This window comes from Silurus meridionalis, chromosome 8, assembly GCF_014805685.1.
Source record: "Silurus meridionalis isolate SWU-2019-XX chromosome 8, ASM1480568v1, whole genome shotgun sequence".
NCBI lineage: Eukaryota > Metazoa > Chordata > Actinopteri > Siluriformes > Siluridae > Silurus > Silurus meridionalis.
The window spans coordinates 3,479,828-3,492,020 of record NC_060891.1 but is presented as its reverse complement, the minus strand read 5'-3'; the positions used below and the strand labels follow the sequence as shown (position 1 = coordinate 3,492,020).

The 12,193-nt window shown below is 38.0% G+C and overlaps 2 protein-coding genes across 5 annotated transcripts; both read right to left on the bottom strand.

The window, feature by feature from the left end:
• Positions 1–1,307: 1,307 nt before the first annotated feature.
• Positions 1,308–6,120, bottom strand: LOC124390263 (ankyrin repeat and EF-hand domain-containing protein 1-like). Of its 4 annotated transcripts, none has more exons than XM_046856092.1 (10): positions 6,038–6,120; positions 4,896–5,320; positions 4,596–4,795; positions 4,368–4,514; positions 4,102–4,225; positions 3,283–3,967; positions 2,960–3,186; positions 2,668–2,762; positions 2,280–2,387; positions 1,308–2,058 (listed from the first exon to the last, which is right to left on the bottom strand). In XM_046856092.1, coding segments are annotated over exons 1-10 (2,208 nt in total). In that variant the 5' UTR covers positions 6,040–6,120; the 3' UTR covers positions 1,308–1,863. The 4 variants fall into 4 exon arrangements, with proteins under 4 accessions (XP_046712048.1, XP_046712049.1, XP_046712050.1 ...); XM_046856093.1 differs by having other exon boundaries at positions 2,677–2,762; XM_046856094.1 differs by having other exon boundaries at positions 2,686–2,762.
• An 892-nt stretch (positions 6,121–7,012) lies between these two features.
• LOC124390256 (proto-oncogene tyrosine-protein kinase ROS-like) lies at positions 7,013–9,914 on the bottom strand. The gene is made up of 7 exons (XM_046856084.1): positions 9,848–9,914; positions 9,534–9,663; positions 8,924–9,021; positions 8,639–8,842; positions 8,414–8,548; positions 7,711–7,871; positions 7,013–7,638 (listed from the first exon to the last, which is right to left on the bottom strand). The coding sequence occupies exons 2-7, from the start codon at positions 9,582–9,584 to the stop codon at positions 7,475–7,477; spliced, it is 813 nt and encodes a 270-aa protein (XP_046712040.1). The 5' UTR covers positions 9,585–9,663; positions 9,848–9,914; the 3' UTR covers positions 7,013–7,474.
• Positions 9,915–12,193: the final 2,279 nt, after the last annotated feature.

The following is a 12,193-nucleotide window of genomic DNA, read 5'->3' as shown; positions in this document are numbered from 1 at the left end:
ATTACCTGGTCACAATTGTTTTGAACAACCAACCACAATTGTTCTCCAAGACTAATAACCAATCAAAATTGTTCTCAACGACCTGTCACTGCTTACTATTTCTCCCAATGACCATTACCTGGTCACAATTGTTCTTCAAGACTAATCACCAATCACCATTGTTCTCAACAACTAGTCACTGATTACTATTTCTCCCAACGACCATTACCTGGTCGCAATTGTTCTGAACAACCAATCACGATTGTTCTCCAAGACTATTTGCCAATCACCATTGTTCTCAACTACCAGTCACTGATTACTATTTCTAGCAACGACAAATCCCTGGTCACAATTGTTCTGAACAACCAATCACAATTGTTCTCTCAGAGTAATCACCAATCAAAATTGTTCTCAACTACCAGTCACTGATTACTATTTCTAGCAAAGTAAATCCCTGGTCACAATTGTCACAAGCCAATCACAGATCACTACTGTTGATTGATCGATTACATTTATCTCAACAACCAATCCCTGGTCACAACTGTTCTCCAAGTCTAATCACCAGTCATCATTGAACAAGAAATCACTAATCACTATTGTTTCCAACAACAAAACACTAACTGTCATTATTCTCAATGATCAATCCCTGATCACTATTTTTTATCAACAACTAGTCCCTGATCACTATTGTTCTCAACAACTAATGATTAATCACTATTGTTTGAAAACCACCAAACACTGATCACTATTGTTTACAAAGACCAACCGCTTATCACCATTGTTCTCAGCAACCAATTACAGATCACTATGGTTCTCAACAGCCAATCACTGAGCACCATTGTTGTCAATGGCCATTTACTGATCACCATTGTTCTGAAAGACCAATCACTGATCACAATTGTTCTCAACAACCAATACCCGATCTCAGTGCTCCCAACTTCACTACAGTGGTTTGCATTAGTATTCACATGCGTATGCATATTTTACAAAGCACCAGACTATACATAACAATAAAAAAACACCTGAGCAAGAATGGAAAGACTGTGAAATACTACAATAAATGTGAGAAATGAGTTGCAAAATGAAATGCATGCGCTAATCAAGAGTGATGCAAAAGTGATAGTGCAAGTTATCAATGATGTGTCAAAATCATGTGAAATTATCCAAGGCTCATTTGAAGGTTTTTGCACAATAGCAAATTCAAATTTTAAATCATTACTATTGTTAAATCATTTTATAACACAGAAAGATTCACAGGGATAATAATAAGATAAAAAGATTTATTTTAGTATGTATAGGTTTATAAAGCACACTGGGATGCAAGCGGGTGTCTGTAAACTTTAAATCTTTAATGAATCAAGGCAGGGTCATGGCCAAAGATCAGCAAAGGTCAGGCGATGTACAAAAAGAAGAACATGACTGGGACAAGTCAATATAAAAAAGGGCAAAATAAAGAACAGGGTTTGGTAGCTCAGGTGTACAGGAACAATAAAGAGTGATAACTTTGAACGAGTTTAGAGTCTCTGTTCATGTGTGTAATGTGTGTAAAACTGAAGCCGGTCATGCTCAACCAATATTTTGGCGACAGTACAAATAGCACTGCACTTGGTGGGCGGTGTAGTCTGTGGGCGGCCATGCTTGTATGTGACAATATTTACTGCATCATAGCCTGTGTGTAAAGCTGCTGTCTTTCAGTTCATTATCAACCACTTATTATTATCATTCCTCTAGCAGTTAGCGTGTGTACGCACACTGCATATATGTTCGTGTTGAGGCAAAGACAAAAAGATTTCAAAACAGATTCCCAAACAGAAAGAAACAAAAAACCCACCAATCCTTGAGATTGAAAACACGGCAATAGAGACAATTAGAGAAGACAGTTAGTTAGTGATGATAGACTCCAGACATTCGAGAGGCAGGAAAGCTTGAGTTAATGCCAGACAGTCTCAGACTCTCCCTGGAGTGTTGATGACTCTGTCCCGTTCTTCTAATGTTCATCATGCTATCTGTCAAATAAATCCTTCTCCCTGCCATCTGCTGCTTGAAGTCAGAGCTTGACAGAAACCTCTTCACCGAGTCCTACAACACACACATTTTAAACATTAGAAATTGCTGTTTTTATATATATTCTATTTGTATATATGTGACTATCTCTTATATATCTATGCCTTCACACATCTCACCGCTTACACTCTTATACTAAACACTTTACTGTGTAAGGTCTATAGAATTTATTTACATTATATAGTGAAAGAGTGGTGCATCAGTTTGTGGAAATAAATCAGGAAGTATTTACTCACTCTTTGAAAGGCGCTGGTACTAAAGTAATTTCTAGCCCCAGGTTTAAAAGCTACATTTACTTTCATAGCTTGCTGACACTGTTTTGGCATTCTATTAGTCACATTCTTCTGCAAAACACAAATACACACATATGGAAAAAAACCTTAGAGGTTATTTACTAAACTATATACTACTATGTGAAATACTAGCCCATGTCCGGCTTTCTAGACTAAAGTTTAAGCTGAAATAGTACGCTCTCACACACTCTGATGAAAAAGTACCTGCTAAAATAACTTCTTATTTAAATTTCTTGCTAAATTAACCAATATTCAACATACTATGTGATGGCATGGTGTAGTAAAGTGTAGTATAGTGTAACATGTGTAATGAGAATTCCATCAGTCTTACTGTTTTCACCTCTGGTACCTGATACAATGTATGTCTAACCAGAGCTCGGATTTGTGGACTTCCATACATCTGGGCGAGGAGCATGCAGTCTTGACCTGCACACACACACACACACACACAAAAAGGCAAGTAAAAATACAAGTCAGATCTTTGCCGCAACTCTTAAATGGATTAAATGCTCCACCAGAGAATTAGTTCTGCATTAGACATCAGGAAAAGCCCCATTCACTAAGAAATGACTTTTGGGGGTCCATGTGCATTAAATGAGCCATACTGATAATTGAGTAAGTACCGCGCTTGTTTGTGGCCAGGATGTTTGCCCCAGACTTGATGAGAAGATCCACACAGCTGAGCTTGCTGCTTTGGATGGCCCTCATTAGCGGTGTCACTTTGTGGATAGTAATGGCGTCTACAATAGCACCGTGCTCAAGAAGGAGTTGAACTATTTCGGTGTGTCCGCAAAAGCAGGCGTGATGTAGGCTAGTCCACTTCAGGTCATCGCATGTATTCACGTTTGCCCTGAAAACATAGATTATAGACAAATTTTCACTTTGTGGCCTTCGAAAAAATGAGAGCACTGATATGATTCCATTCCCATTCTGTAGTTCTCCTTACCCGTGTGCGATGAGGTAGCGAACCATCTTGCGGTTCCCGGAGATGCAGGCGTTCATAAGAGGTGTTTTGTAAAAATGATCTCTAATGTCAACAGGAATATTTTGTCTTAATGCTATGTAAAGAGACCCAAAGTCATTCCTTTTTACACAGTCATTAATGCTGATGTAAACAGGTTTGGGCTTTAAGATGGAGGATAGAGTATGGCCACGTCTTATAATACATGTATCATTAATGGACTGGTTGACAATCTTGTCCATCACTCTTGCGCCTCTGGTCAATGAATGGTGAAAGGATGAGAGATGGTATTTATTTGGCAGGTAGCCGACATCCAGGAAGAAGTCATCTATGTCGATGTCACCCGCGGATCTCCTGATGAGCTTGTCTGCGACAGTTTGAAGGCCATCGTCGTCTATTGGGGCGTAATAAGCCTTCAAGACGGACAAAAAAGTCTCCTCTGAAATACAAGCGTCTGACTTCTCTGCAGATTGGAAGGCCTGTCTGAGCACTGCTTCATGCTCAAATGCCCAATCGTGTAAGCGGGCCTGATCGAAGAACGCTGAGAGCAGTCCTGATTGCAGATCTTTCTCTGATTCTTTAAGTTCTTTCACAGCAGCTTTGTGGTTGTTGAGCTCAGCCACCTGACTCGGTAGAAGGTACTGGTGGTTCCTCGTCATCAACTTGCACCCTGATAATAAAATACATACAATAATAAGGAGATGCGATGCGAAACTGAGAGCTTTAATTTGGAGCTCGTTCCAGAAAAGTCTATGCTGTGGATTTGTCACTTTGTCACTGTCATTTGAACTGTAACTAACGCACCTCTCTGAATCAAAAACCTGCAGCATTGAACGCAGCCTTTGGCTGCGGCTTCATGTAATGGCGTGTTCCCCAGCGACGACACCAGGTTGAAATCAGCCGAGTACGCTGACAACAGAATCAGGGCCTGAGACAATAATATAAACATTGGTTGCACTGCAGCACCTGAGTAATAATAGTATTTAATAGTATAATTAATAGTAATAGTAGTAAGCATAGGAATGCTGTGTATGAAATATTTCCCCTCGTTTACAGAAACCCTCTGTTACCTCAATAAATCCTTCTGCTGCAATGTGGGCGGCAGACAGTTTTTGCTTGTCTACAACATTCGGGTTTCCTCCTCTCTGCAGAATCTCTCTCACGACTGTGAGAGATCCCAATCTGACTGCCTCCATCAAAGGGGTACGCCCCGACAACTGGAAAACACACATATTATTAGTATTATAATAAAACCTGGGCACAATCCTTTTGGTTAAAAGGGCGAGGTTGAGACAAACCGGATCAGCGACGTTGGGGTCAGCTCCTCTCTCTAAGAGCTGGAGACAGAGCTTTTCACAGTCTTTTCCATGTTCACAGGCGAACATGAATGCAGATCTCCCACTGTACGCGATGTTGTTGACATTTATGTTGTTGTTTAGAACAATTTCCCAGATCTGCTTGTGTGTTTTTGTAGGGCTGATGCAGTAGAACAGTATTCCTGTATGACACAAAAAAATAGGGACTTAATAACGTCAGAGCTATAAACAAATAACACATTATTATTACAAAACATAAACTCAAAAAAAACCCAAGCTCACCTTTGCCCTCTTTGTCTACCAAGGTCATGTTGGCTTGATTATTAGCCAAAAGCGCCACCATGTCGACATGACCCAGTTTTGCAGCCATCATGATTGCACTCTGTCCATATTTGTTCTGGATGTCAGGGTGAGCATATAGGGACAGGAGGAGTTGAGCCATCTCCAGATAGTTGTTCAACGCAGCCAAGTGCAAGGCACCGATCCCATCATTCGGCTCGGTGAGGTTGATCAGACCCGGAACGCCGGACCGCAACAACTGCACCACCTTCTCTTTATTCTGCTGGAGTACCTCCTGCAGCAGTTTGTACACCTGCTTGATCTCCAGTTTACTATGTGCCATGACGTTTCTCCGCATCAACATCTTTGGAGAACGCAGCAATCGCATTGGCTTGCCTATACCAGGAATTGCTTCATGAGACCTGTTCCTGCATAAAGAAACAGAACGGAAAATTAACTCCTGACAATGGGATGGAGATGAAAATCATGCAGCGGGTCAAAAGTGTCAGCGTACCGTACAATGTTCATATCAAAAACTTGTTTAGATTTAGTTTTGCTCTTAGTTTTTATGACGGACGATTTTGAGGAATAGTTTTATCATGTTGTTATTGTTGCTTTAAGTTTTGAATCTGACAAAAATATAATTGACAATCGACTTTTTTTGATTTTTCTAAAAAAAAAAAAAAAAAGTGTATTATGGGATGCTAGGTTTATTTATCTATAATACGATAACTCTGTGTAGGTTATAGTTATATGTGCAGTTTTGAATGCAGTGCTGTAAGGCAACAAATATTTCATAAGTCATTTTCTGTGTATATTGTAATTACTTAAACAACTTATTCATAAGAAGGTTTAAATTTAGGTAAGATAAAACGTTGTTAATATGCGTGTAATAAGTAGCCCAGGGTATTAAAACAACTAATCGAATTTATCTAATGATAGAAATGTATTTATATTATAATAAAAAAAAAGAGGAATCTCGTTTGAAAAAAGGAAATAACATTGCTCTGGCGAGAGTGTGCGCATGCGCACTTCAAGCTACACGCTCAATCTGATGGACGGGATGATGTGAGGCACATCTCATTTACTTTATTTTTTTTTTTATTTTATTATAATATGTTGCTAATAAAAATACTACTACATACATGTCTACTTTTATCTGCTGCTGATGCTAAAGAATACAACCAGCGAATTCAACAGTCAGGAAGTCTGCAGCGTTCTGTTTCCTTCTCCAGCGCGTTTCTTTATTTATAGCCTCTTTGTGACGTCATCGTGGTTTTTGTTTATCAAGGTATAATAGTATATAAGATGTATCTTTCGGCTGCTTCCTGTAGGGGTCGCTACAGCGGATCATCCGTCTCCATACCCCCCTGTCCTCTACATCTGCCTCTTTCAAACCGACTACCTGCATGTTTTCCTTCACCACATCCATAAACCTCCTTCTTGGTCTTCCTCTTTTCCTCCTACCTGGTGGCTCCATCCTCAGCATTCTTCTACTGATATACCCCATGTTCCCCCTCTGCACATGTCCAAACTATCTCAATCTCACCTCCCTCACCTTGTCTCCAAAACGTGGTGCAAAACTACATGCTAATAATATAAATAATTTTATTTTCTAATTAAAAAGTCAAAAGAAAAAACATTCATCTAAAAAATGGAGACGAAATATTTCAAAACAATTTTGTGCGTGCGCACTTTTCACTCCTCTTGTTACACAAATGTATTTATTTACATATGAGATTTTCATCTGAATACAATAATTTTTTTTCTCTATTATATAAAAACGATTAGTTGTTATTATACCCTGTTATTATACCCTGGGCTACTTGATAATGATACTTGATAATTGCACACTGACTACTCTAAAATATATATTCAAGTTTAATTTCTTTAGTATTGTCTCTTGAGAAGATCTACTACAATGGTTGCTGAAATGTGAGAGGTGTACTCAGTTAAGTAAGATACAAAATCTAGTCGAACTTCTTTCCCAGAAGAGTGGAGGGACTCATAAGAGCAAATTGGGACTAAATATATATATATATATATATATATATATATATATATATATATATATATATATATATGGGTATACACATATGGGTTGTAGTCAAAAAGATTACTTGTGTCCCTTGGGCATCATTATCTAGCCAATGCTAGCTCCTCAGATTACAGGCTTGTAATGGCGGCTGTACTTAAAAAAAACTGTAACACTATAAGAAAACTAAATAAAATATAAAATATTTTCAATGATCAAAAAATGGCATAATGCCAACTCTTTGGAATCAACCCTACTTAAAGGATTTCTGTTGTGTTCTTGTGTACATCTCATAAAGTGTAACATACCACCTACAAGTGCTGAACTGTCTCAGATTAAAATAAATCTCTGACTCTGAACAATTATTTAATGGAATTCTAAGCATATCACAGTTATATACATTATATACTCAATGTTCAGGTGTTCATCAGATGGTGGTTTGGATTGCATTTAGAATAAACATCTATTATACAGTATATGATATAATCACTCAGTATATGATATAAACACAATAAAAAAAAATAAAACACAAGCCATCTTTCTCAATTCATCTATTTTCTGTAAATGATGAAGAATCAGTCCTCCTGTTTGTGTCCTCAGAGTCATCGGCTCGGTATATCAGGTAGTTCAGGCCTTCGTTGCTGAGAACATGAGTAAGTCCTGACCCCAGACCCTCATCCGTGTCCACACCTTGGGAAAAAATCTCTTCCTCTGCGAAAGCACAATTACAAATGTCTTCAGGGTCCTGATACAATGCATGAGATAAAAGCTCTGAAATCTTACCGTGTTCTTTTTGGAATGCAGGATTCACATGGCCAGATTTGCCATCGTTGCTGATTGTTTCGGTTTCAGTCTCTCTTAACCTCTCTAAAGTGCACTGAAGGGAGCGGAAGCTGGGTCTCTGGAAGGGCTCTGTCCTCCAACAGGACAGCATCACGTTATATCTGTAGGTGAAGAGACAGAGACGGGCACAGATAATGAGGCAGGCAGGTGGGAAATTACATTATTAGAACAGCTGTACTATGTAAAATGGATTTTCGAAATATTTGAAACGTTTCATTTTATTCTTAATGAAAGATTGTAAGGAGTCTCCATTGTCAGCGCTTTTTCATGCTCTAAGGTTAAAGCTGATCCAGGAATGTGTTGTAGTTTTCAGTAACATGATAAAGATTTAGTTCCTAATTATTTTTAAGATTGTAATACATTTTTAAGAGGTTATAAAGAAGGTGGAAAGGGACAGGACATTTATTACTGCTATAATTTAATGTACAACAATAAGTATAATTACATGCGGATTAAAAGTATGAAACTTGAAAGTGTTGGCATAAGGTATAAGAGGAATAAAACACTTTGGGACATGCTGAAAATAAGCAGCTTCAGGCATCACATCAGTCAGTAAATTCGAATAATAACACAGTCGGTACTTAACATACATGAGCAATTTTCTCAACAGAATTATTTTAATACCAGAACGCACGACTCGTACAGGGTTTGGGAACAGGCAGCGGGTGCTGGCAGTCGTCCTCCTGCATTAACAAGACGAAGAACCTCCTGGTTTGAAAATGCCGGATACGGCTGCTTTCCTAAAGTCACAGTTTCCCACAGAAGCACTCCAAACGCCCTAATACACCAAATACACATGACGGAAACAATGAAATATTGCTTGTAATTCCATGAACGATGAGTTATAAAAAAATCTATCAGGACTCACCATACATCTGAATACTTGGTAAAAATTCCATCATTCAGGCTTTCTGGTGGCATCCAGCGAACAGGGAATAAGCCCTCCCCCTTTTTCCTGTAGTAATCGTTCTTATAAACATCTCTCGCCAATCCAAAGTCTCCGATCTTAACCACCCGATTAGGATCTGTATAGGATTGTACTGAAACGAGGCAGTTTCTGGCAGCGAGGTCTCTGTGTGCGAATTAATTTATAAAATACAATATATACAATAATACAATAATAAATAATAATAATAATAATCTTTATCCATACCTGTGAACAAAACGGAGCCTCTCCAAATATGCACATCCTTTAGCAACATCTACACTAATATCCAGAAGGTCAGTTCTGGTCAAAAGTTGCTCCGTTTTCTGCAACGATCCAGTGCATCATCAGTGCTACACATCAAGCACGTTCCAACACGTGAACTACAATCGAACTCTTAACATGTCTAACAGATTTCCCACCACATTGCACCACAGGCTGAGAAATATCTACGAGTAAATAGTTTAACAAATGTTACATCCACCAGAAAACTTAAACCCGTCATTTCACATGTTAACCGCTAATCGCTTTTGACATCAAGGTTCGAATCAAATTTCTTCTTAAACAGACAATGTGAAGTTACAGCGACCATGCAAATAGGATAAAACTATTCGAAATAAGTTTTTCCTCAGATATGTCGAGAGAATGCGATTTATTTGACTAATATAACACTGTTAATGCACTCCGATTGCTAGCTAAAGTCACAATGGAGTGTTGTGCAAAAAAGTCCACATAAGATATCAAAAATGTGAATAGTAGAGCGTTTTTGTGGAACATTTCCAGGTTTATATAGTGTGTAAAGTGTTTTAAGAACAATACAGTCGCGTCTTGTACTCACAGACGTGGAACGAGCTCCTCTCAGGTAAGAACGCAGATCTCCTCCCTCCATCAGCTCCAGGATCAGACAATAAGGTTCGTTCAGAACACAGACTCCCAGCAGACACAGGATATTCGGGTGGTTAAATTGGCTGGACACACAAACATCAAAATGTTTCACCTAGAAGATACATACCGTGCACACTAAGGGTGTTTAATGAGGTTTTATTCATAGTAATAAACACTTAACCCTTTTGAGTATTACAGTGAAAAAACACAATCATCTCAGGTACATTTTATTCAGAAGGTGGTATAAAGAATTACTGTTTGCTTTACTTTTAGCTGGAATGTTTTGTTTTAGTCCCATTGCTCCATAGGTGTTTGTGCTGCTGTCTTTTAATTGTGTCATTGCCGCCACCTGTGTCTCATTTCCCCGGGTGTATTTGTCTTGCATTTGTAGTTGTAATTTGGATTTTATTGTCAAATTTTGTATTTTTATTCAAGTTTTGGGTGAGAATGCATAACTGTCAGGAAAACCATTGCACTAAAAGATGTTCCATTAACACATTTTGAATCGTTATATGCATTTAACATGCATTTGCATTTACACATGATTACACACAAGTTGAAATATGTTTGCTGAAATACAAAAACTGCACAAATTTCCAGATCATTTTATCCACTTACCTCATCAAACGGGCCTCTTTTAAAAAATCTATTTTCTCATGATGATTAGCTCCTTTCTGCAGTGTCTGTAAAAAAATATATATAATTTTTTAAGTCTATTAACACATCCATTATTATCAGAAGCACGTTTAATAATCATAAAATAATGTTTCATTTTCTAGAAAGGCCATGTGATGTCGTTTGTGAATAAACATTTGCTCATTATTTGAGAGGAAGTAACAGTTGAAGGATAAAAGGCTGTCCTGAGATTTGAACTCACAACAATGTGGTCATTAGGACGTCATTTTAATGGCTGTTACTAAAAAATAACCAGTGCACATGAAACAATTTTTTCTAACTTTATTCAAAATTGAACCTTGACAGCCACTCTCGTCTCAGCCGTCCCACTGGTGTTGTGTTCTGAGAGGATAACTCCTTCATAAACCTCTCCGAAAGCTCCGCTGCCCAACAGCCTGTGCAGTTTCAGACTCTCTGGAGAAAATTCAGGAAGAGACTCGATTTCTTTATGAATGGGCAGTGCACTGAAAACAGATTAAAACATAAAGAGGAGGTCAAATGATAGGCACAAAAAGGAATTCCCATTGTGTCCTGAGGTGTTTCATTCCATTCATATTATAGCCTTCCTGCATAGTGATTGGCTGGATGATCAGGTATGAGTTCGTTTGATGAACCCACAGGTAGTTTGTGGTCAGATGAATCAGTGTTTTAAATGAAAGCTCTGCTTATAAACAACTAGAACCATAATAACATTTAGTTCCTCTTGCATTCAGAATAAAACAACTATGATAAACATTTCCTGATGACCTGAATTTAATAAATGTCGGATTTTTATTTGATTGTAATACATGCGTAAGTTGAATTTGACAGAAAACAGCACCAGGAGTTACAGTACCTGACCGCGTAGCAGGCGCTCCCTAAACCCATCAAGTCGTTCTCTATATCCACCTCTGGCCCATTTTTCCTTCGCCTTCTAAAGCAAACTTCAAAATGAAACACAACCACGATGATGTAGATTTTTTCATTCACTGCTTTTTAGACATTCTGCACAACAAATTATTATCCAAGAAAAATAAGTATGTCACAAATATAACTCACTGATCGCTCCAAAAGTGATAATGATGACGACTGCAAGAAGGCTGATCACGACACTTAGCGTGAGTTCATTGTTGGTTTGTGAAGCAGAGCCTGTGGAGAGATGAGAGAGATAGAGAGAGAGAAAGAGAGAGAGAGAGAGAGAGAGAGAGAGAGAGAGAGAGAGAGAGAGAGAGAGAGAGAGAGAGAGAGAGAGATAGAGAGAGAGACTGACTAAGGCACTTTGACTTTTATGAAAGGAGTCTCCAGTGTCAGTGATCTTAACAGTCAGAAGAGTTACAAGGACTGAGTGTCTCATCACTCACACTCTCTGACAGACCTCCAATTTTCTAGCATTCAACTTAAAATATAATACTTTTTATCTTCTTTTACTAAATGATTTTTTTTCTATTATCTGTACTGGTCATGATTTTATATATATATATATATATATATATATATATATATATATATATATATATATGAAAAATACTATTATAATATGAATATACATAAAACTACACACTCTATAGACAAAAGTATTGGGACCCCTGACTTTTCCAGTCACATATGGTTCTTCCCCAAAATGTTACCACAATGTTGGCGGCTAACAATTGATGAAGTGGAAGATCTTGAATGTCCTGCTATAGAGGAATGAACAGAAAAGCTGAATGCAACCCAGGCCTCCTCATCTCACCTTTATCAGTATCTAATATTTATATCACCCTTGTGGGTAAATTAATGACAAATCTTTCCAAGAACATGTAGTGGAACAACAATGGGGTCTAAATGTGGAATGGGGCCAATCTTATGGTCAAGTGTCCACAAACCTTTGTCCTTATAGTGTATATTATTTAGACACCTTAAAATGTAAAATAGTATATTTTTAAATATCTTGCCTTCACCGGACATGATGAGAGTCTG

Coding starts and splice junctions, on each gene's coding strand:
- LOC124390263 (XM_046856092.1), bottom strand. Junction 2,763..2,959: donor CCTGGCCACAAACAAGCGCG/GTACTTACTCAA, acceptor GTGTGTGTGCAG/GTCAAGACTGCATGCTCCTC. Junction 2,059..2,279: donor GTACCAGCGCCTTTCAAAGA/GTGAGTAAATAC, acceptor TGTGTGTTGTAG/GACTCGGTGAAGAGGTTTCT.
- LOC124390256 (XM_046856084.1), bottom strand. CDS start 9,584: ATGGAGGGAGGAGATCTGCGTTCTTACCTGAGAGGAGCTCGTTCCACG. Junction 8,843..8,923: donor AGGCTCCGTTTTGTTCACAG/GTATGGATAAAG, acceptor ATTCGCACACAG/AGACCTCGCTGCCAGAAACT. Junction 7,639..7,710: donor TGCATTCCAAAAAGAACACG/GTAAGATTTCAG, acceptor GTGCTTTCGCAG/AGGAAGAGATTTTTTCCCAA.